Source organism: Brassica napus, chromosome A6 (assembly GCF_020379485.1).
Source record: "Brassica napus cultivar Da-Ae chromosome A6, Da-Ae, whole genome shotgun sequence".
NCBI classification, from domain to species: Eukaryota; Viridiplantae; Streptophyta; class Magnoliopsida; order Brassicales; family Brassicaceae; genus Brassica; species Brassica napus.
This window is the reverse complement of record NC_063439.1, coordinates 12,555,732-12,582,371: the sequence shown is the minus strand read 5'-3', so window position 1 is coordinate 12,582,371 and position 26,640 is coordinate 12,555,732. Positions and strand designations below refer to the sequence as shown.

At 31.4% G+C, this 26,640-nt stretch overlaps 2 protein-coding genes and 1 long non-coding RNA gene across 3 annotated transcripts; 1 reads left to right on the top strand and 2 right to left on the bottom strand.

Moving 5' to 3' along the window:
* Window positions 1-11,219: 11,219 nt before the first annotated feature.
* On the bottom strand, window positions 11,220-12,720 carry LOC106454591. Its single transcript, XR_001289973.3, has 6 exons — window positions 12,562-12,720; window positions 12,140-12,348; window positions 12,001-12,044; window positions 11,723-11,916; window positions 11,624-11,641; window positions 11,220-11,529 (listed from the first exon to the last, which is right to left on the bottom strand). It is a non-coding gene; the product is annotated as an uncharacterized LOC106454591 (long non-coding RNA).
* A 3,099-nt stretch (window positions 12,721-15,819) lies between these two features.
* Window positions 15,820-16,679, top strand: BNAA06G18760D. Its single transcript, XM_013791497.3, has 2 exons — window positions 15,820-16,304; window positions 16,435-16,679. The coding sequence occupies exons 1-2, from the start codon at window positions 15,878-15,880 to the stop codon at window positions 16,533-16,535; spliced, it is 528 nt and encodes a 175-aa protein (XP_013646951.1). The 5' UTR covers window positions 15,820-15,877; the 3' UTR covers window positions 16,536-16,679.
* Window positions 16,680-17,925: 1,246 nt separating this feature from the next.
* LOC111198908 lies at window positions 17,926-20,238 on the bottom strand. Its single transcript, XM_048734798.1, has one exon. It carries the CDS (start codon window positions 19,332-19,334, stop codon window positions 19,098-19,100), a length of 237 nt encoding a protein of 78 aa, XP_048590755.1. The 5' UTR covers window positions 19,335-20,238; the 3' UTR covers window positions 17,926-19,097.
* Window positions 20,239-26,640: the final 6,402 nt, after the last annotated feature.

Below are 26,640 nucleotides of genomic sequence, written 5' to 3'. Positions count from 1 at the left end.
TAAATAATAGGGTCAACGGTTGGACTTTTAAGTTTTTCACAAAAGGAGGAAAGAAAGTGATCACTAAATTAGTGGTTACGACATTACCAAATCATGTGATGTTTTGCTATCGTTTACCTAAGGCTACCGCAAAAAAAAATGACGACCGCAGTAGCACAATTCTGGTGGAGTCCAGGGGGAAGCACATGACGCATGCACTGGAAATCATAGGACAAAATATGTGTAAATAAGAATGAAGGAGAGTTGGATTTCAAAGACATCACTGATTTCAATACAACGATGCTTGGTAAACAGTTATGGCGTCTAATAGAGAAGCCAAACACTTTATTTTCTCGAGTTTTCAAAGGTCGGTATTACAGGAACACCTCACCCCTGGAACCGATTCGTTCGTATTCTCCGTCATATAGCTTGCAGAGTATCATATTTGCTAGATCTCTGGTAAGCAAAGGACTAATCAAAAGGGTGGAATCAGGATCATCTATATGTATGGAACGATCCATGGCTTCCAACCACTCCCCCGAGACCAGCTAATAAAAACCAACACAATTATTACCCAGACCTTACAGTGGATTCTCTCATTGATTCTACTTCGCGAACTTGGAATTCGCAGGTACTCCGGGCTTTGGTGGACCCACATGATGTGAAAATTATAGAAAGCATACCACTGAGCAGAACTCAGATGGTAGATAAGGATGGATGGCATTTCACAAACAATGGAAAATAAACGGTTAAATCAGGATATCAGGTAGAACGGGTTTACCCAGACAGGAAAAAACCACCATTAATGTTTGGACCCACAATTGATGTATTAAAGGCGTTTTGTTGAAAAATACGGTGCCCACCAAAGATAAAACATTTTCTATGGCAATTGGTGACGGGGTGTATAGTAGCCAAGACGAATCTGCAAGCGCGGGGGATATATGTTGTGCAAGATGCGGAGCCGGTGAGGAATCAATAAACCATGTTTTTTTAATGTCCTCCAGCACTTCAGGTTTGGGCTCTCTCAAAGATACCATCAAATCCAACTATTTTCCCAACAAGCTCTCTCTTCACAAACTTGGATCATCTCTTCTGGAGAGTTTTCCGTAGATGGATGATCATCAGTTTGCATGGATACTATGGTATATTTGGAAAGGAATGAATAATAAAGTTTTTAATAATGTAGACATTGATCCTAGAGACACACTTAATTTGGCAGAAACAAAATCAACACTTTGGGCTGAGGCACATATATTGAACAACAAAGATACATACCACACATAGAGGTTACGACTCCACTGTCAATTCCAGGAAAAGTGTTTCACAGATGGTTTTTGGAAATAGAACGATATTTTCTTCAGACAGAGTTGTCTCAGTACTTTAGAAGAATTTGATGGGCTGATGGGAGCAATGAATGTTTAGGCTAGTCTCTCTCTTCTTCATGCAGAGATGGAAGCACTATTCTAGGCAATTGAATGCATGAGAAATTTACGTCAATTTCAAGTTTACGTATGCAACAGATTGTTTTCAATTGGTGAAGATGGTTTCGAAACCAGAAGAATGGCCAGCTTTTGCAAATTATTTGGAAGATATTAAGGTCCGGAAATAAATTTTTCTCCAATCAGAGATTATCTATGTACTAAGGACGCAAAATACAAAGGCTGATAGCCTAGCACGTAGTGTCAGGAAGAAACCGTCTTTTGTCGTTCACATAAGAAACCGTCTTTCGTCGTTCACATGGATCAAGATCTCACGGTTTGGTTCACATATTCAGTATGAGTCTGTATAAATTTATGACAAAAAAACTAATATTTTTGGTGAATTTTAAAATTTCGAAGTTTTCTAATAGAATATTTTGTAAATAATACATGAATTAAAGTTAGTTATATAATTTATATTTTGTATATAATTATTTTTAGATAATATATTTTATGAGATTGAAATTTACAGGATTAAAGAAAATGGTATCATTGACGATATTTTGACATGTTTACCTTTTTGGCAGCAAAATATATTTCGAGATTTTCACCAAAGTTTGCGTTGAATTACTTCCAGGTGTGGATCTTTTTCACTTGAATGTACCTGTTGGTTCTGTAAGGTTTGATTTCTAAAAGGTATGAAAGTTTTTTTGTTGCTTTCATTTTTGCTGAGAAAGTTGTCAAATGTGGTGCAGTTTGTGTCGTTAGACTACAGTAGTATATATATATATATATGGAAGAATAATCAGGTGTACTAAGTGGATATGTTTCAAAAAAGACTGAAAAGATAATATTTTGTCAAAGGTATAATCGTAACCTAGATGATTTCACGATTTTGTAAACAACTGGATTAAGAAACTTTTTAAATTGTTTACACTAAAAATAAAAGAATACTAGGTGGAACTCGTGTCCTGCGCAGAGTGAATAGACTAAAAGAGATTATAACTTTTAATTTATAGATATTAAAAAAGTAAAAGTCATAGTCACAAATAATACATGTTATATAATGAAAGATGTCACGAAATTATGCATGTTTATATATGGTACGCTTCAAATTTTTTTTTTAACTTGTGTTATTGGTTAGGTGTAATTGAAGTATAGTTTGTGTAAACAAATCTATAAACGTAAGCAAAAACTTATAAAATTAGTTATGAATTTATGATAAAACGAAACATAGGCAATACAATTATTGCTTTCATAATATAAATTCTGAATATAAGATAAAACTGAACATAAGCAATGGAATAATAAAATATGAAAGGAACAAATTCGAAGGAAACAATTCAAAAAACAAAAACCCGGAAAACCACAACTTCACCAATTAGTGTCTTCAGAACTCTTCGCTGGAACCCAGAGATGATCCGAGAGATCTTCACATATTCGAACACGGGTGGTAGGAAGAAATCCAATCTTATAAGGATGGTTGGTTCCCCGGTTGAACCACAAGAGGGTGTCAAGGAAAAGTTAAACATAAGCATAGAAGTTCCTTGTCTCAGTAAAGTATCAAACTCTGAAATCAAATCATTTTTAATCGATGCATAGATTTTATCTCCCTTAGAAAAGAAAACAAACGAAAGCATCAGCTGAAAAACATAATATGTCTAAGCTTTAAACAATATATAAACTATCAACAACTTACTTTTGCATCTACCAAAACCATTTCAATGGTCTCTCCGCCAGCATCCTAGTACTGCTTCCAAAGTCTTACGACTTTCATCTTAATTTTCTACATTAACTTCTCTGGTTTCAAGTCAGAAATGAAATTCATGGCACTCATTTTCTTTGCTAGTGTTGAAACCTGTAGGTTGTGCAACCGTAGATTAAAGTGTAGTATGATATATATAGTCATAACTGATGGGTTTAGGCCACAAGAATTGAGTCAATCAAATATATTTCATCGTGAGATTCATGGCAAAAGAAAATCACTAAATTTTGTGTATAACTTTTAATTGGTCATCAAAATTTTGTATAAATTAGTAGTAACTTTCATATATTAACCGGATTGCGTTATGTCGATGCGCGTATCTTAGTTTCCTATATTTTCTCTATTGCATAAATTACGGTCAAATGTAAACTTAGCAAAAGAAATCAAGTAAATATAGGAAACCAATATTATTGGCTGACGATATTCAATTTCAAAGACGACATAATATCCCCCATTTATTTAGATTCTAGGGTTGATTCCCCATTTATTTACTTGCATCATATAAGTTTTGTCATAGTTAATAAGATTATATATATATATATGTTTATTATATATATATATATATATGTGTGTGTGTGTGTTATGTCTAGGATATTAAAGGTAGCTACGTCTAGGATATTAAAAAATGTTATAATGCTTTTCCTATATGAATATGCATACAAAGAAAAAAAAACCGATTTATGTTTGCGGATACACATATTGAGAAAATGAGAATAAGTCGAGGCTTTGATAACATTATCTTCGTGTACATCTGAGAAATGTAGCTACGTCTAGGATATTAAAAAAATGTTATAATGCTATTCTTATATGAATATGCATACAAAGGAAAAAAAAACTGCGAACGCATATAAGAAAAAAAACATATAGTATAATCACTATCTAGTTTTAATGTGTAATGACATTACATGTAATTTATCTAGGCAATGGATGTCTTTTTAAAAACGAAGTGTGAGAAAGACTCTCATGATGACACCTAAGAAATAACAATTGTGTTAATCACACATCCCCTATATATTACAAGAGAAAGATTTATCATTAATGCATTCACACTATATTCACCATGTGGCAGTCTCACATCGATTTCAATTTGAGTATGTTTACAGGTTGGCTTCACAGTAAACTAAAGATTAATGCGTTCACATACTAATTCTTTTAAATCTGCCGCAGATAATTTAATGTGTTCACAGTAAATTTTTTTAATCATGTCATTTTCAGCTCCTGCATTTTTAACCTTTGTATTGGTGAATTGAAATTCTCTTCGTACAACTATTGAATAATATAATTTTGAAAGAAAAAAATTACAAAATCATTAAGATTTGCATCAACTAAAATGCTCGAACGAAAATGTTTTAGAAATTGAAAGTTTTGTATCTTGCCGAACTTAGCCATGATTGACGCTTATGCAAACGAATGCAATAAATACTTGTGATTGGTTATGAATTAAGTAAAATAAGGTAAAAAAAACCACACACAAAGTTGCATATTTAGTTTAGCCAAATATTACTTTTCTTTGCAGATTTTTCATATCAGACAAAAAGTTAGAAACATAATCAGATTGTTAAAAATATCAGAAATCAGAAAAGCTTTTAAAAAAGAAATTTCATGAATTGATTGAAAATAGAATTAAGCTGCCGAGTGAAGGGATCAAATTATTTTCCACGCAACTCTAACACTTATCACTATCGTGTTTTTATTATATGTACCAATAATCTTTTATAAGAAAATACACATTATTGGTTATAGACTACGTCAATTTTGCAACATTCCCAACAATATTGACACGACACCCATCCATTTTTATGGGTTTTCTTAAAGTATGTTCAATAATTATGTATGTTAAATAAGCCTAGAATATTTGTTTTACATTTATTGTATTTTGCTTAATATTAGTAGAAGAAAGTAAGTTTGGGTAAAATATATGGATCCGAAGAACCGAACTAGACTAGATTTGAAAGTAATACTAAACACAAAATAAAACTAATTAATTACTCAAATAGATCTAAAAGTTTAATATCCAGATAACCATACCCGAATCTGATCCAGACTAAAATATTTTGGATACCAAAAATATCTAAATGACAATTATATACTTAAATATGTTAATTATATTAAATTGTAATCTATTAGATATTCAAAAATACGAAACTATCTAAAAGTTATCAACATAGTCACAAGTAAATATCAAAAGTAACAGAAAATAGTCAAAATACTGAAAATATTTATTTATTCTCCATCCAAATATTTAAATTGAAATAATTATTATGTAAATTTAAATATTTAGTCTAACATTATTCAAATTTTTATTTATATATTATTTTATTTTTGGATTTTGAGGATTTTTGTATATTTTTTTTTAAAAAAATACATAGTTAAAATGGGTACCTAAACTCGAATCCGAATCGAACCCGCAATGATTCGAACAAAATTCAAACTAAAATTTGTAAATATCTGAATATGAATATTAATAGGTAAAATCGAGTTACTACTAGTGAAGGTAATCCCCTATATATTAATAGTGAAACATTTTAAAAGTTAAAACATATATTTTATACTAATTAAAAAGTGTCTTGCTGAGTTGTCACGTAACTGAAATGCTAATTTTTCTTACGTGGCGGCTTAAGAATCAATTGAGAATTTTGTTACTCTAAAATTAAATTGCTAGAGAATGTTATATTATATAGTATGTCCATATGGACCATTCATTTATAAAATTATTATAAATTCTTTCCTTAAATAAAACCTACGAAATTACTTAGTGTGATTAAGATATATATGATAATTAATGATTTTAAGTAAGAAAGATTTGCTAATAATCTGTATACTTTCTATCATTTTATTTAATTATTTATTATTAAAATAAATTAAACAATTACATTAATTATATAATAAAATTTTAGATTTTTATTTGTATATGTTGTATTTTGAATTTTTTAAAACGAATATAAATTACTAAAATTGTTAAAAGTCTCACATAAACTTTTGTGATAAGATACAATGATTATAAAATCATATGAATAAATAATGTTTTTAATAGGTGTTTATGTTAATATATATAGATAGATATGTCATATCGTTTAAATTAAACTATGCATCATATGAAAATGCATACTTATATTTTTGATATTTGCATTGAACATATATTGAAAAATTACCACTAAACATTCCACATTAAAATAAAATCGTTGGTATAAAATTTTGTTACACAAATATGCAAATAATCATAAAATTATATGAATAGAAACTTCATTTAATAAATATCCATATTAAGAGTATATTATATATATATATATATGTTACTGTCATTTAAATTTAATTATATATCATATACGATAGATAAGATTGATTGTTTTGATTTATTTACCCTAAAATGATTACGAATAAACAAGAGATATCGTTTGATTTATATGCGCATGCCAATTTATTACATAATAGTAACTGATTTATTAGTTATTTAATATATAATAATTATTTTATTATTTCATAATATGTAAAAACATAAAATAAGTAATAAATATAAAATATTTATTTTGCACAAGGCGCAGATCTTAACCTAAGTATGTATCTCTTTAATAATTTTAAATCTTAAACACCTTCTAAATCTAAGGCCAAAAGAAAATAACAAAATGAGAATAAACTCAAAAAATTATATTTATATCGAGCAATAACTAAAATGAAAAAAACGACACAAAAACGAGAAAAATATTGAAGATAGATAGGATTGACACGTGAACGTAAACTTCTCATAACCATAATTAACTTTTAAATTGCTAAATCATGATATAAAACCGAGCTCACATGGTTTCGTTGTAACCAAATAGTAGGACTGAGATTCTTTGGCCTAAATGTTAGGTTCTTATGCGATAAGTGACTTTTTGACCTAAAATATTTTTAAAAATGAGATCAGCTCATCTTGTTACAAATTATTTAAGTTAACAAAAAAAATTTAAATAATTGTTTAATGGGCAAAAATATTAATTTGATCAAGAATATAAATTTTATTTTTCATACAATATTTTTTTAATAATTTTTATATAAATCAACTCTTCGCAAGACACAAGTTTTGTCCTAGTTCTTATTAAGAAGAGTGATACCCAAATAATAAAAGGGATATCTTCACTATACATGATTTCAAAGCACTCTATTCGCTTACAGCGGTGATTTGAAAATGAACTATAGTAAACAGTATAACCTATTTAAATTAATACTCTATAAATTAATATATACTAAAAATTTCTATAAAATAATATAATTTTATAGTCTCAAATTGAGTTTTTTTGTTCAATTAGTATATCGATAAATTAATAAAAAATTACAGTTTTGGTGTATTCTCAACATTATTAACTTATAGAGGTTTTACTGTTTTTTCTTTGTATTTGAGTTTAGTAAATATGAGAATATACCGATACTTTTTATCTTATTGTTTATAGTTGTTATAAACTTGGTTTAAGCTTGGAGTCAATATAGGGATACCAAAGTTCGGTTAAACTATAAAAGATAACTATATATTTTAGGGGTGGGCGTTCGGGTACCCGTTCGGGTTCGGATCGGGTATTTCGGATTTTCGAGTATTTCGGTATAGAGGTGTAGAACCCGTTCGGGTATTTCTGTACTTCGGGTCGGGTTCGGATATTTTAAGTTCGGTTTCGGTTATTTTGGATCGGGTTCGGATATTTAGATTTTGAAGAAAAAAAAATGAAAATTTTCATTTCTCAAATTTCTTGTATTTAAATATATAACTTTTCACATAACTATTTTTTATTTTTAATAGATTGCATGGTTAATAGATTTGGACATAACATTTTCAAACTAAAAAAACATTAATTTGGTTATTGTTTTTAAATTTTGGATGTAACTTTTTGTTAATTGCTGAAATAAAAAGTTTGACATGCATTTTAAGCGAATAACAAATCATCTTCTATGTAATTGTATGTATATCATATGAATTTAAAGTATGTGTAGTATCAATATAAATATTTTATATAAAATGAAAGATGTAAACTATAAATATAAGGTTAATTATCATATGTTCGGTTATTTTTGGATATCCATTCGGGTTCGGATATTACCCGTTCGGGTTCGGATATCCAATCTCTCTTAATTCAATACCCGTTCGGATATTTTGCTACTTCGGTTCGGATTTCGGTTCGGGTTTTTCGGATCGGGTTCGGGTGCCACTTCGGATTTCGGGTAAAATGCCCACCCCTAATATATTTGTTTGCTATATATGCCCATGAATCGCAAGCTTGATTTTGTGTTTGGGAAGGAAATATATAATATTTCATTGTATTTAGATGTTTAGTTAAATTTGGAGTGAATATAGGGCTTACATATTTAAAATTTTGGCAGGATCTGACTTTATAAGTAAAGGTGAATCAATACTATTAAAAGAAAAAGCACAATTTTGGACCCAACTTGCTTCTAAAGGTATTTTCAACCTCAGTTCATATTTTACTTCAAAATTGAGAAAAAAATAGAGTGAGCAATAGAGTAATGAACAAAAAAAATAAAAAGATTACTTAATGCTTTTATTTTTTGTTCATCACTTTATTTTCCACTCTATTTTTTTTCATTTTGGAGTAAAATATGGAGTGAGATTAGAAATGCTCTATGTAAAATATTTTTAAAACTAGATCCTGCATAATTTTCGAGTAATTCTTGATTTTTCGGTAACTCGCTAGGCCCGGAATTGCTATCCGACTACCGTCTAGCGTAGTTCCAATCATTTGAAAAAACAATATTATAAAAAAAAATTGAGATATAACATTTGTTTCAGGTGTTTTTCTCTTACATAGTGATTGATGAAAGTGACATGTCATACAAAAGCACACAGGTACTATATATGAATTTTAATGATATGTATATGTTATACTAGAGCCGGCCCGCCCTACGGGCGGGATATAATTTACTTATCATCTAAGTTATTATTTTTTGTATAGTTTTGTGGTTTGTGTTTTAGGTTTGAATTTGCAAGAGACGTATATGATGTACTACGAAAAAAAAGATCATATTATATTACGTAAATAGCATCAGAAAAACAAATCAATTTGAGATACTTATTAATAAATGATACAAAATAGTTGTTTTGTGGGTTTAAAGATTTGGTTAATTTATAAGTACAAAATAATATGTTGAAAAATATTTTATCATATATGATTGTCGGGGATGAGATATTATGGTGGCTAAGATATTATGGTACTTGAGTGTGACTAAACTGTGTTTTACAATTGTACATTCCCATTTTTTTTTTATTCTGGGTAATCATTAGAATTATGTTGATTTTTGAAATATTGTGTCAGTTGTGTGTATTAAGTTTTATCATTGTTCGGTTTTCGAAAAGAAGAAACTTTTAAAATTCACGATTGTTGACTTTAAGTTTCACCTGGAGACTAAATTTATGTATATTATTATTGTTTCACGATTGGTTATAATTTAAAAAAGTTCTATCTATTTCTTAAAGTAAAACTCGAATTCTCTTGCTTAAAGTATGAACACAAATTTTTAGTTTGTTTGTTGTAAATACATTTGACGTTGATTTTCGATATTGTTGCGGTAACATGTAATCGTAGTTTTTATATTCTTATATATTTTATGTTAAATGGTAGCCTCTTAAATCTAACCCAATAAAAATGTTGTCAAGTTATTTTTTTATATTCGTTTTTATATATAACCAACACCAAAAATCAAGCATGCAAAAATGGATTAGTGAATGATATGACCTATTTGATTCCTGGACGGAAATAGTTCGCTAGAGAGAGTTTTCTATTACTAAATATAATTTATATCTTAAATATAAAAATAAGAGACGAAATTATTGCATTAATAATATATTATGGTATGAAAACTTAAAAGCAAGAAAAACTAATATAATAGATGCCCTAGCAATCACAATTCAAAATATTATAAAAAGAACAAAGGGACAGAGTGTGAGGTTGTGACACTTCTTCATTTTTGTTCTTTTTTTGCTAAAACACTTCTTCATTTCTTTATATAAAGCACAAAAGTGCAAAGAATGAGAAATTGACGTTACCATGAAAGAACAATGCGAGGAACACCAGAACTAAATTTGATCTTGCTTCCTCAGTTCCTTGAAAGTAAATGAAAATATTTCGACTTGTTTTGATTGAGAAATTGTGGTGTGGTTTGTGTGATGTCTTAAATTGTTGACTCTCCTGTGCGTTTTGTTTTTTTGTTTCTTTGAATTTCATATACTCGTTTTTGATGTATCGATTAGTCTTTTCGATTGAATTTTGATTGAACTTGAATACCGAATAAAGTTGTAAGATGATATTTTAAAAAAATAAATAACATATATGTCTAACCGGAGTTATATAGATGACGATAGTTTGAGATTTTGTGATTTTTTAGACGTATTGTGTTGTTTTTTAAGATGACGATAGTTGTTTGAGATTTACAAAGGTTGAGAATTTCGTACTTCTAATTTTTATAAAATTTAATAACTTATTAGTACAAAAGTTGTGATATTTGTTTAACATATTCTATTGGTGGTGGCAAATCTTTTATTATTATAGCTTAGGAAACATTCTAATGAATCTTTTTATATGTTAGAGATTATTTTTTTGTTACTGTCTTTTACATATTTTATAACTTTAAGTGTTTTGAGATGTTTTTTTATTATTTATTTGTCTTTTTCAAAGAGTTGATTTTTATTCTAAAAATTAATTTTTGAAAAAAAAGCAAAGAAAACTAAATAAGTGAATACACCGTTTTTATGTTCTCTTTCATTCAAACACCCTTTTACATCATTGCGATGCTCTTTCCAAAATTCTCAAATTCATTAGTTTGTGACGAAATACAACAATGCAAAAATATACATCACCCCATTATATAAAATAGAAAGCTGAAATTAGAGAAATTGTGTAATTTATCCTAAGTATAAAGAATTTTAAAAAGTTTTAGGTAATGTTACTTGTTTTGGATCCTGAATTGTTAGATGGATACAGACGTACACATTTTTTTCTCTTTACGAACCGAAAGAACTCTTAATAATGTATTAACCTTACGCAGACAGAGGCCAAAAAGAGTAGAAATTGGCAATATGAATTGTTAACAAAACCACAAATACTATTAGAAAGGGTTCAAACCAGTTCATGATTAGACACACGTTACAAATGAAAAATCAGACGCAAACCAGACCAAACCAAATAACCAAATTTTTTTAGCAAACCACTCGACAAAACTTGATATTTCGTATCAAACGGACAACGATTCTACAACTTCAGAAATAGAAAGACCCAACTCTTCACAAATAAGCCACTTTCTATACTGCAGAAGAATTTTACTCACTGTTGCTTACTCTCCAATGGCCTCTCACCTTGTTGACCTTCCGCAAGTTGTATGCTTCCAGACCTTTGTTCACAAAGAAAAGAGCCTCAGGTTATATCAGCCCTTAAATAATTATAAGAAATAGAACCAAAGGTCGATATTGAGTAATTGTTAAAACCTTCCGTCCAGCTGATGACTGCAACAAAACAAAGAGAAGCCACCAATATCAGTTTCCAAGGTTTGAGTTATATGTAAAACCATTTTAACCACTTAGTACCTTTTTATGCTCTTCTTTCCCTGCTCATCCTCTTCATTGTCGTCCTCATCCTCCTACTTATCTTCCTCCCTTCACATCCTCATCATCATCTTCAGTAATCTCATAATCATCGTAAACCTTGACACAGCATGCAAGAACTTCGCCAGTAAACTTTGACACAACACGCAAGATGATTTTCTCTTTAATGGTTTGATCTACAGATTAAACAGCTGACATGTTTAGATCCTAGAATTGAGCTAAAAAGCAAAGAGAACTGAATATGAGATCAGAAGTCAGACCTGTTGTCATAGTCGTGCTCCATTTGGGCTTGGAGTTCTTCAGCCTGTGCAATAAAAAAATTATTAAGTTAACACTTAACGCATTCTGATTCTGAAGTACTAAATTAAGTATCAAGTTTTCTATTGGGGATGGCCATACCTATCCATCATCAGGATCATTGGTGTTCTCAGGAACTTGAAGTGGACCAAAGAATTTACAGAAACTCTTCCAGATAATATTTGGAAGTCCACCAAAATCCATGATCCCAAATGAAATAGAAGTTTCTTTTCATCTAGGTGGAAGATGATGCCTGAATCTCTCTGAGAACCTCGCTTCCCGACAGTGAAACTCGCTTCTAATATATAAACCTAATCAAAAATATAACAAAACATAAAGAAGTTAGCCAGATTCTTGTATAAACAAAGAACTTTAAACTTCTGGAGAAAATAAAATTAAACACGAACAAACATGTAGAACTTCGCAGGAATCTCGCAAATTCCACAACCAGTAAGAGGTTCTGATCAAAAAGAGGTTCTCTCTAATAAAAAAAAATCAAATGTAACAAAACACAAAAAGCTCACCAGGATTAAAGACGATTAATATAGCCGATGAACGGCTCAAGAGGTTGATTTGAGTGGGGTAGGAATTAAAGACGATTAAAGACGATTAAAAGCATAACCGTTACAGATTCTGGACGATCGCTGCGCCGATAGAAGACGAACGAAGATCAGGAAGGGAGCACCTGATTAGGGTTTTCCGTAGAAGATCTGTGCAGATGGGCCTCGTGAAGAAGAATCCTCTGGTTAGCGCGTGAAGCCCGTTCAGACAGAAACTTTAGTGAAACGGTGCGGATCCGACATGGCAGCGCGAGGGAGCTTCTATTTCCGACGTGGCATCCGAGCTGGCAGCCTCAGGAGGGATACAATGCTTCTTTTATATATAAAGATATGCTGATCGGACACATTTTATACATATAAATTGTTATATGGAATTTCAGGTGTGTTTCTAGTGCTTAGGCTCCGAATGGAAAAAGCGGATCAAGCGTTGCGGATCTAGCGGATCAAGCAGATTGAGCGGAACAAAAGTGGATCAAGCGGATCGAGCGGTACAAGTGTGGATCTAGCGGATCTAGCGGTTCAAAACATATGTTTGAATGGTGAAAGTTGATAAAAACTGGTCCAAATTACTGTACAAATTTAAATTAATTAATATAAAATTTTAATACTATATATTGTTATAAATTAAAGGAGTTTAAAAAAAAAAATTATAAGTGAAATGATAAAAGTGTATTCAAAAATATAATAGGAAATTATTTAAACATATATACTATTATTTTTAGTTTTAGAATTAAATATGTATATGAATTGGATAAACTAAAAATAATTATATTTTGATAAAAAGAGGTGTAAATTAAATATATATCAAATTTTGATGATTTTAAAGTAGGTATAATTTTTTTGGTAAAATAGTATAATAATTTTTGAGTTTTAATATTAACTAACACATCCGTTTTAAAAAAAATAAAAAATTGAAAGAAAATAAAATATTATAAAAAAATAAAGTATGATGTCTAATAGTAAAATATATGTAGTCAAAATAATTTTTATTCTTTTGTTTAAGACTAAACTTTTGTAAGCATTATAAGATTAAAGCTATTTTAGCTTAGCATGTGCTACATATTATACAAGTAAAAGAATATATATTGTTTTTTTTAAAAGAAGAAGAATAAGAACTGCTAAAAACACTAAGTATTGTTGTGTATGTACTGTAGCAGTGGTTCATAATTTTTCACTCACAAATTTGAACCACAAGCAGTTCATTACTATATACAGTGAATTGAACCACAATTAAAAAACAAATAATGAATGGGAACTTTAAGTACAGTACGCACACCTAAGTGTGTCCTACATCTTTTTCCCACCCTCCATTCGAACTCTTAGTGAATGATGAAAGAGTTAGGTAAAAGAATTTGTATATAAAGGCCGAAAAAAGAGTTTCGACGGTAAGATATCAAATAGAATGTATTGTTGTTGTATTCTGTTAGTTTAATAAAAAAATAAGATACACATGATAGATTTGTTGGCTAATTTGTTGTACAGTTGGTCACATTTTCACTACCAGATTTACCATTAATGAATTTTTAATTAGTAAGCAAAATCATAATAGCACAAAAGGTAATATACCAAATATGGGTATGGATAAATCTAAAAAATTATATTGTTTTAATAGTATTGATTTTTTTTCGAGATATTTTGTTGAATAACAAGCTTGGCTTTGAAAAAGAACAAGAATAATTCATGGGAGAAGTACAATTGGGTTAAGAGCATCTTCAATCCATCTCTATAATAGAGGAAAAGATAGAAATTGTGTTTTTATTCCAATGTGTTCCTCTGCTATATTTACTTCTATAAGTAGAAGAATGCTATTTTCTCTTTCTAAATATAAGGAAAAAATTAGCATTCCTCTATTTATAGAAACAAATATAGTATTTTTCTATTATAGAGAAAGATACTGGATCAAAAATACCATCTCTATTTTTGTTTCTATTTTAGAAATCTCTATTATAAAAATGGGTTAGAAATAATCTAAGAAAGGATTGAGTTTTTCATGGTCTTCAACTTAAACCAGATATGAAAAGGTAATGATTGGGAAAGTGCTTTTGAAATTCAAAATTAAGATAGGAGAGAGAATAAATCGATCTGTGCATTTTCTTTTTATTTGTTTGGTTGCTAGTAGGCAGGGGCAAAATAACCGGAACCGAAGAACCGAACCGGAACCGAAATACCCAAAACCGGAACCGGACTAATACCTTCAAATATCCGAACGGTTCCTATATTTTTATATCAGAAATAATCGAACCGAACCGGAACTGAACCGAGAACCGAACGGGTACCCGAATATATAAAAATATAATTATATATACATATAACATAACTAAATATATATTTTTAATTTAAAATTCTATTAAAAATATCTGAAAATAGTTGAAAATAACTAAATTATTATAAAGTATCCGAACTATCCAGATAGTTTTATCCGAAATATCCAAAGTAGTCCAAAATATCCGAAATTTTTATCTAAATCATTCTAATTATTTGATATTTTACCCTAAATAACCGATATTTTATCCAAATTATCCGAACTATCCGAACCCGAACCGAATCCAAATGAGAACCGAACTTTTTTCGGATATTTTCTGGATCCTACATTTACTATCCGAACCGAACCGAACCGAACCGAACCCGAAACTATCCGAACCGAACCAAAAATATGTCAAGTACTAAATGGATACTCTAGCTCTTATCCGAACTACCCGAAACCCGAAATACCCGAACCGAACCAAACCGATATCCGAAATGCCCAGGCCTAGTTGCTAGGATAGTTTTGTTTAGTTAGGAACATGGGAAAGTGCAGTGGTAGCTGACTTGGAGATATAAGAGCATAATTAATGGGAGAAACCTATTTGGAATTCTTAGAACATGATTTGACATTTTTTTTCCGAAAAAACATCTCTTATATTTTTTATTTAGAAGATGTGTCTTAGTGTTTCTTTAAAAATTAAAAAACTTATCTTATATTACACAAAAAACTTCATCTTAAAAACTTCCAATTAATCATGCTTTGATCTAAAGGACAAACCACACAGAAATAGTGTATCAGATATTAGATGTGTCAAGATGTAAATACAAAGTGAGAATATGTCCCCAAGCATAAAATTTTCATATTTTATTCTAACATGATTTACCCATCAAAGGGTTAAAGTGTGAGCACAAAGTAAAGAAAAACAAATAATCTAATAAGATATATTTTTTTATAAAAGCTATGTCTAATAATTAGTATAAACTACAAACATTGTGAAGTGAAACTGTTAAACATATAGCACAAACAAGACAAAAAATGGTGGAAACTCCAAGTAAAATCCATCAACTTCTTCTCCTTCACTCTCTCATTTTCTTCCTAACTCTCTCTCCTTCCACACAACAAGAACAAGAAACCCACCACTGCAGCAAAATCAATACCACAAACCTTTTCCTCTCCCCATTCTCAAACCAATCAATCGTCGCCGCAAATCTCATCACCTGCAGATCTGGAAGACTCTATTTCAAAACCTCAGTCGGTCTCTTCCATGTCTCTTCCATAGACTACACAACCAAAACCCTAATCCTTTCTCATTCCTCGGGAAGAGAGAAGAAAGTGAAGAAACTGGGAGCAAGGGTTTCTTTGGAAGTGGAGGGTCACTTGCCGGATTTATGCATCGCCTGCGAGAGACCAGACGGTAACTGTGGAGTTGCTCTCAGATGTCTCTGCCATCCTAAAGAATGCAGTTATGTCCTCAACTTATTCTTTCTCACTTTATCAATGGAGATTATATTATCTGTTTGTGCTACAAAAAAAAAAAAATTATCTATTTACTTGATGGCTTATCTGTCTCTTCTTTATGGGTGATTTTGCAGAAAACAAAGTTGTCAACTATGCAACGAAGTCGCGAGCTTTATTATCTAGTAACTCGCAGCTTGTTCTAGTTTTCTCCATTGCTCTGTTTCTTATCTCTTGAATTGGCTTTCAGTATTGTAATTTGTATATCACACTTATCTAGCTTCAGACTTTATGTATATTGATCGGTATGACTAGTCTATGCTTGTTTCATCGTCTAGCGCTTAGAGACTGATGATATGATATGAGTTCATGGTTTCATCCACTGCTAAATAGTCTTTTATTCCCTGTGGTGGATTATGATTTTTCCACTAATTAGTTAGTTTCCTCAGTCGCATTTTATTTTCATAAGACTAAAACCTCGAAAATGCGGTAACTACAGGTGTCTATTTTTGTTGAACACTTCATGGCACCACACCACCATCAATTTATCACATACCTGTCCCTCCCAGGAGTAAGTTGAATAGAAGAAACTCTTATTGGGTATTTATTTATAATTTTTTTCTATATCTTATTAAATCGAATATGTTGACATGAAAGCTCAACATACATATATGATAAACAATCAAGCCAAATACAACAACACCAACGTAATATAAAGATTTCAAATCCAACTCAAGCTAATACATGTTACTAAAACCTAGTAGTGAGTGGGCACATGTTTGTAGAAACAACAGAAGGTGTAGGGTGAGCTACTAGAAAACTTTCAAGACATCCATCAAGTGACAAATGAGTGTTTCAGTTTATTCAAAACATATATCGGGTCTTCACGCATATAGCTTAAGTTACACAAACACAAGTCACACAAGCACAAACTAAGGAACCTGGTAGAAGGAAAAACGCGAATAGTAATGTTTATGGTCTCCGCAAGAGCTCTCTTTATTAGTTTCTGTTTCCGCCAACCTCCTTATCTTCAGTGTACGAATGATTCTTCCCATGTAAATTCCTACTCATTTAGAATATTTAAATTTTTTTAAGAAATAAACAAACAATTATACTATGTGTGTATGAGACTGAATACATATATGTGACAGTATCACAATAATACAAAGAACTAGGTAATAACCTGTGGAATGGAATGTGATTATTAGTTTCGTTATTTTTTAATAAGGAGACATTAATCTGTTTAATCTGGATATCAGTTCGATTTTAGGTTGGTTTTTGGTTTTTAATCTTCTAAAATATAACTATCATTTTAAATTAATATTTATTTGGTTTGTTCGGCTAAAATGTTTGATGTTTTTGGTTTTTTTTTTTCTTTGATAATCAAAAATTACTATTTTTTGTTTGTTTTCATGTTATGAATCTTAGATAGTCGTGATGTCGAACCAATGGTTTCATATTATAGTTTCTAAACGGATAATAGTTAAAAACAAAAAAATTATTAAGACAAATCATTTTACTACAATTTGGTCGATAGTGAAAGAAGCATTAAGAAAAAAAGAATACTTTAACTTCCAAAAAAATTAGATATTTATGTTGTGGTATATAGTTAGTTATAAGGTACCCACGTCAATGTGTACATGTATGTAAAAGTATATAAAGATGGTTGATAAATTTATAAAGATACTGTTAATTAATATTAAATGATATTTTCAAAATAATACATGAAAAATAAAATTCTTAAAATGAAATTATTTAAAAACAAAAATATTGTAAAATTTATATAAACTATAATATATAACTTATATATAATTCTTTAAATATATGTATATATATACATATAACGGATCAAATTGAATATCCGTTCCTATAAATATGATATTTGTGATTTGCTTTTTTTAATGAACATTGTATTTTAGTATTTGATTTACTTCGTAGAGTAACGGATATCCGGATTTTTCGATTCAAATCAAAACAGATAACGAATCGAATCAAAATTTATGAATAATTTGTCCAGCTCTATTCATAAACAGTAAAAATAACGTAAAGAAAAACCATGCATGTGAGTTTTATATTTAAAAAACTTAAAGTACATAGTGTAAATATATTTATATAGAATTTGGGTGAAAAACTCTCTACATGTGACATGTGTCCATTTTTGTGTGAACGCATTTATTACAAGGCTTCTACACGTGACATATGTCCAGTTTAGTTTGAACGCATTTATTACAATGCTTCTCATTTAATATATAAGAGATTAATGAAAAAAAAGAGGTGTTCAGTTTAGATTATATGTAAATTGGGTTAAAGCCGGTCCAGACAAAAAAAAATTGATTTAAAAACGTAACCATGTCGATGATATGGTAAAATAGATATAGTTTCTTACACTGAAAACCTGAACTCTAGTCCAGTATCATAACCGAGCTTAAAAAACTTCCAACTTAAAACTAAAATATATTAGAAAATTAGTGATAAATTTTACTACCATCCAAACCAGAAACGACGTAGAAATTGTTTCAAATCATCTATAAAAAACTACTAAACTAGGTATGATTTCATACACTTATTCATGTAGAACGATTTAGAAGATCAAGTAAGACATTAAGAATAGGTAGATGAAGTACAAGGATCTCACTATAATTGCAATACTTAGGAAATTATGCTAGCTGTAAAATGTTTCTCATGCATAAATGTATCTGATATTACTCCTTCCTAATATAAAGTCCTCAGTCCTCAATCAGTAACTAAAAAGTCAAAAATCCAAAATCCACAAGAACAAAAAATTCGGAAAAAGAAAGCTCTACCTTGAATTTGTTTCTGTAGGAGTTGGACCACCACATCTGATCTTACAACCTTCATAGCAATTTCCGTCGGTATCGCTGCAATTGCGAGAACAATATCGAAAGCAACCTATCCAAGTCCTTTGGCGTATTTGCTTTGCTTCTCCTCCCATTGCAGCAACCATCACAATCATTACCACCATGACCACATTCCATTTCGTCATTCTGTGTTGTGTGTACCTCTGAAGCATAGCCATGCCCTATTTATAAGCTGTTTAATACATCTATATTTTTCGTGTCTAGTCAAATTGATTTAGTCTTCTGCCAAATCTGGATCTGAATAAGTCCTAACATGCTTAAATATTTTCTAACTCATTTAATTTATCATAGGATTCTGTCCTTTGTAAGAGAGATCTAACAATTATGTATAGGATCCGAATTCCACGCAAAGAATCGATCATGAATCCTAAAAAAGGATAAGGTTAATTCTTACATTTTATTTTGCGATTTTATCATCGCCATGTGAGTAGAACCAACCTGATCACTTAAGGAAACAAGTTTAAGTCTATTTATGTAAAGGACTTTATAGTCAACGGCATTGTACAAAACCCAACCTTCCTACTCACCATGTATGAATAAGAAATATTTCATAATATTTCATTCTCTATACATATCCGACCGGAATTTCCACCGACAATCGACATTATTGCTGTAATAGTTGTAGCTTTAAAAATTTAACTGTAGAAAAAAATCTGTAGATTTTTTGCTGTGGCTTTAGATTTTATTGCTGTAGAATTTTATATAAAACACTAAAAAATTGCTTTGAATATTTGACTCTGCAGAGCACTTGTACAGCTGTAGGTTATTTCAAGAGCTGTGGTTTCAAAAAAAAATTTAAAGCTTGATTGCTCTGAATTTGGTGCTGTAAAAATAAATAGGACTGTGGACAGCACCTACAGCAACTACCAATCACCCCCATGACTTGGCATTGTCTTCCCCAACACAACTCTTCTCTTTGTTTTAGAAATCACCATTGTAAACCGTCATCCAATTCTCATACGAAACTCTGTTTGATACCAACTGAAAATAGAAATTACAAACTAATATTAGATATCAACAAAGAAAAAAAAGTTTTCAGTTTTGGGTATTAGAGTATCTCTAAAAACACTCTCTATTATAGAGTTTTGCAAACTCTATATTTGAAGTTTTAAAGTGTTTTTCTCCAAAAACAAAGCTTCAAATTTAAATTTAAATTATTTGTAATTTACACTATAATCCATATATATGTCATAATTATTATAAATCCATAAAACTTTTATAGATAACTAGCACATATATAAAAATATTATAGTAATATTAATTAATATAATTTTATATTAAAATAAAAAATTATAAATAGAAATACATAATTAAATATTAAACTACAAGCAAAATAACATATTATTACATAAAATTATTTTCCTAATGCTTCATTTTTTGTTACACAAAATTTTTTTGGAAAATATTTTAAAGGAGAGAAAATTTACTAGACTACTAGTGTTGTTGTAATATTTAAATTTGTGTAATAATTATGTCTTCATGTATCTACTTAAAAAAATTTCTATTAAGTTTATTTTGTAATATTCTTGTTGTCTAATTTTACTTTTAAAATATTATAATTTTTTAAAAAAAATTATGTGTAAAAATTAAAATTTTTAAAAATAAATCTAAAATATTTAAAATATACAATACTAGAGTTTGACCCGCGCGCCGGTGTTGATTCATTTTTATATATGTCAATAATTGAGTTTTATATAATAGAACCATTAAATATATTATCAAAATTTTGATGTCATTTACTATATAGTTGTATAATTTTGTTGTTTATGTGTCTTGTTCGATAATACTATTGCAAAATATTTTAACAGTTTTCGATATATAATATACTTTGTCATTCTTTAACATTCAACCTATTTTTCCAACATTTTTGTGTAAAAACTTTTTTATTTGAAGTAATAAGAGTAATATCTTTAAGAAAAAAGGAAAACTAAACATATCATTTTTATAATTGTATTTAACACTTATAAATTTCATCAGTTTTTTAGTAGAAAACAAAAACTGTAGATTACCAAAAAGTCGACATATATACATTCAAAAATGAAAAATTTCCAAAATGGAAAATTCATAGTCCTTTGCGGTCAAATAGAGCTGAAGATAACCGGTGGCTGGCTGGCTAGCTATGAAAAGAGGCATTAACTAAAATGATTGTCATGAAACAAATATTAGTAACGTACAGTGACATGTTTTAGTGGTGAATTTAAGGATCAAAGTACATATTCGTATTATATGCATATGTATATATGTCAAGCAATCTGAAGATTGTACTACCCCATCGTCAATATGTTTTAATTTTTATGGTGTATGCAGTCATCAGAGCATCTGCAAAAAAAAAAAAAAAAACCATGAGCAAAACGATGGACAAACATTAGACGTTACATTACCAGTGAACGCTTGTTTGGTTTGCTACAAATGACCAAAATCCCAGCGGATAGCAGCAATGCTGCATCATTTGATCCTACGAGAAAAAAAAAACAGAAATCTAGCTGCACATGTATAGTTTGTGCATTTGTCGGTTAATAAACAAATCTTGTGTTTATAAAAATAGAGCATGATGTTTACCAATCCCATTATTAGATCTTCTACTCGCATCTCCAACTCTCCTATTAACATAAAGACCTAACGATTCCAACTTCCTTAGCTGAGGAATTCCAGAACTCTGAGCTTGTTGGCTAATACAATCTCCAGAGCTCACTGGGTAAGCATATGTTCATCCATGGACATTTTCTCTCTATGTAACCGTGACATTATAAGTTTCATCTATCAACGTTTTCTCCAAAGAAACGCTATGTTCTCAAAAGTCTGAACAGATCTCCTCACTACCTGAAACTACTTCCACTCTCAGTTGGTGCAAATCTCAGCTTTATGCATTTGGTTTCTTGTCTCTTACCAATATGCTAACCAACACTCTGTGAGATTCTGGCTTCACATTAGTCAATTCCAATTAAGAAGACTGGGAAGAGTTTTATTTACCTTTAGATTTTTTTTCTTTTGCAAATTTTTAGTAATATATCCTCTAGCAGCAGTATCTGCGATTATTAATAGATCTGTCTCTTCTTTCTTCACCAGTCATGAAAATACTTGGATATCCTCCAATCCAGCTCGATAAACATTAGATTCGTTGAAAATTAAACGCACTCGAGGCTACAGAATCAAAGAATCAGGCTTTCATACAGAGATAGAGCTATAGTAAACCTAAAATCTACACACACGTTGAATATCAGAGAACCATCCCAAAATCAATAGATGTGAATATTCGAGTCAAGCTTGATATTGAAAGCTTCAAACCCAAATAGCTGCAAATGGGTCTGGTTTATATTGATAAAAACACCCCACATCGGAAATATAAGAATTAATCTAGTACTATATAAAGGGTTAGGGTCAATCCACTCATAACCAATTGATTTTAAGTTGGAAACCCATAATAAACCCGAATCTAACATGGTATCAGAGCAATAAGATCCTTTGACCTAATTTACTACAACTACTACTACTATACCGATGTTGGACCCTCTGTGGATGTTATTCCCACATTGTCCACGCTTCAGACCTAGATGTCTGAGCGTGAGGGAGAGTATTGATGAGAAACATCCCACATCGGAAATATAAGAATTAATCTACTACTATATAAAGGGTTAGGGTCAATCCACTCATTACCAATTGGTTTTAAGTTGGAAGCCCATAATAAACCCGAATCTAACAGTTTAACGTGACATCTTGAGGGCAATGGCGATGGAAACCCTAATTTTCCACTCCTCAAATAAAACCTAATGAAGAAACCCAGAAAAATAAAACTCAAATTCCAACTAAAAATACGTTGATGAGCAATAATCAAAGAAGCAAAAGAAAAAAAAAACGATTTTGGAGCTTTACAAATACAAAAAGGATTGGAATCAAAGCAGATAATCCAATGCAAAAAAAACTACCCAGTGGAGATGGAGGATACATATGCAGAAGGCTAAGCATATATTAATTTAGATAATAAATTAATTTACTTTAATTGTGAGTAAAAGTTTATTTTAGTGGCATAAGCTTGTAAATATTTAAAAAAAGTCAGGTTCAATTTATATTTGTACTTAAGTTTTAATTATTTAGATTCTTTTTTTTTCTTTTGACATCGAACGGCCATTCTATTACTCAAGCTTGAGGTGGTCTGGGTAACCAGACCGGAATAGAACAACCAATGAAAAGTGACTCTCTATGGAAGGATCTAGCATTCATAGCTAAAAAGTCTGAAAATTGATTTCTCTCTCGTGGAACATGAGTGATGCTGAAATCCGGGAAGCATATCCGTAGCGTCTCTATCTTCTCCAATTTTGTCGCAAAGCTAGGCCACGCATGAGGGTCATCTAACATTGCGATCAGCTCCTTACAGTCCGTCCCAAAGCGCTGGCATGTTGAGTGCTGTAGCATATTCTCCATTACCCACCATAGCACTTCTACTTCCGAATGCAAGGCTGATTCACGTCGAGAAAGATTCTTCATCCCCATGAGCTGAGTATTTCCCCTATTGTCCATCCAAACCCATCCAAGTCCACTGAAGTTGGCAGATGATGTCCAAGATCCATCCAACAAGCATATATTACCCAAGCTTATGACTTGGGGGTTCGCCATATTGTTCGCTTGTACCACAGGTTGTGCCACATCGTTCGCATCAAACCAGACCTGGCATTCACTCTCTGCATAACAGACCAACTCCAAAGGGTCTCTATCTATCCCCTGAATAGTTTATAATTCCTAGCCTTCCAGATATACCAAATTATCTAGGGAAAAGGATCCCTGTCTTGTTCCGGCTCAATAATAGAGTTTTTCCTCCAGAATAGGTAGTCCATATTCGCGTAGACACTTGGTACTGGAAATATCTCTGGGCTTGTTGGAGTTGCCGATAAGGTCCAAGCTTGTAGCGCTGGCCGGCATTCAAAGATAGCATGTGTGACAGATTCTTCCAATTCTCCACATCTTGGGCAGTAGTTATCACATCTCATATTGCGACTTGCTAAATTCCTTGTTACTGCAACATGCCCAGTTAATAACTGCCAAATAAGATAACATATCTTCGTAGACGCTTTTAACTTCCAAGCAAAGGCTTGAAGCTTATATAAGATATATAATATCATAGATATTATTATTAAATATTATATAGTTATTATATAAGATATTTATGTATATTTGTATCTATCTAAATTAGGAAATATCACTAGTTTTTATATGTATGTAGTCCTAACTATTATTCTTATAAGAGTCAATACAAATATTATTTCCATCTTTTGCTTTCTATTATTTTCTACAGATATGGTAAATATCATAATGTATAGAGAACCCTAATTGATTGTATCCTATATATTGAGAGCTAATGAGTATCATCTTCGTCAAAGAGCTTTACCAAAAACATGGTGTCAGAGCTAAACAAGTTTTAGTAAAACTATATTCAATCTATTATCTTCTCACAATTTTTCTTCCTCCTCGATCTATCATCTCTTCTCACACTTGCCCGACCCTCCTCTCCAACTCGTAAAGAAAGACATCTGCTGCCGTTTCTAACACAGACATACCCTATGGATCATACAGATCCGGGCTTACATTCCAGTTAAGCTGGATCTGAACCAGCTGAACTACGACAATGGGGTGAGTTATTTTAAACTCACTGCACCAGTTTCGGTGTCAAGGGACACCTAGATGTATCATCGGTACCAACATTTTTTGAAGATACACAATGGAAAGAACATAACGGGCTAGTGAAGATGTGGATCTATGGAAACGTGCCAGAGCAACTCTTCGACACCATTCTCAAAGCCAAGCCCACCGCTCGTGATCTCTGGTTAACCCTGGAAAACCTTTTAGAGACAATAAAGAAGCTCAGTCAATTCAATATGACAATGAAATTCGAACCCTTACGATTGGTAATATGGATATCACGGCCTACACTCATAAACTCAAGACCCTCTCCGATCTATTGACAAATCTTGACTCACATGACAATGAACGCGCCTTGGTAATATACATGCTCAACGGTTTGTCTGAAAAGTTTGACAACATTACTAATGTCATTCAACTTCATAAATATTTCCTTCTTTCACAAAGGCCCATTCCATGTTGCTGATGGAAGAAAACACCTGGATAAATAAGTCAAGGCAACTCCTCAACAAGGCAGCACTCCATCAACTCCCAACATCATGTATGCCAACAACAATCCCCGACAGAATCGCTCTTCTCAATAGTACAACATAAAAAACTTGAGACGCAACTATAACTCCAAGAATCATGGATGTCACAACCGTGGTCGCGGACGTCATAAAAATAATAAGTGGAACAACTATCACTCTTTGTATCCACCCTGGTCATATAATCAACCTCCATGGATATACCAAACCTCTTTTGGAGCTCCGCCACCATATCAGCCACCACAGTATCACCAGCCGCATCCAACATATCACCTAGCGCCACCATCATCGTATGGAGGATCATCTATCCACTCCAACAATGTTCTTGGTTCTCATCGATAACGTCAACAAGGAGAAGCAAACTACGTTCAAAACATGTCACATGCACGGACATAGAGCACATGTGCCTATCTCCAAAGTGCACTCCCTGCCGCGTCCCAGACGATGAGCTTACAATATCCAATGAACAACGCTTGGTACATGGATTCCGGAGCATCAAACCACATTGCAGGTACACTACGTTTCCTTTTTAATAATAACTATGTTCCGTCTGTTCAGGTTGGTAACGGATGCTTTGCCCTTGCTACCATAACCGGCCACACAACCATACCCACAAACTCCCGATCACTTCACCTCTGTAATATCCTTGTCTGTCTAGACATTATAAACAATTTCTTCTTGGTCCGTCGATTTGTCACTGATAATTTATGTTTCATTGAGTTTGACCCGTTTGGTTTTGTTTTAAGGATTTTAGAACTCAGAGCCCAATTATCTGATGTAACAGCACGGGCCACTCTACTCCATCACACCACCAGCTAAATGTCCAAAAGCTCTCACGGTTTCTGCATCTTGGGGAAAATTATGGCATCACTTTCTTGGTCAGCCAAAATTTCAACTATTTCTTCACTTAGAACTTCTGGTTTTATCTTTATTATATTGACATGACAAAATTGTATCATGCATGTCAACTTGGAAAACATTTTCATCTTCAATTTCAAAACTCAATTACAGTTGCCTTAAATCCTTTTGACTTGATACATTCTGATTTACGGAAAAGTCTGTTTTCTAGCATTTGGGGCAACAATTATTATCTAATTTTTCTTGACGAAAACAGTCACTTTTTGGGTTTATCTATTACAGAAAAAGAGTGAAGTCTTTAGTCGCTATCTCTATTTCTCAGCTCTTATCTGAACTCACTTTCACCGAGAGATAGAATCACGACAATGCGAAAATGGTCGAGAGTATGACAACAAGCAGTTCATGGACTACTTCACCACCACATGGACAAATTTTCCCTTTTTTTGTC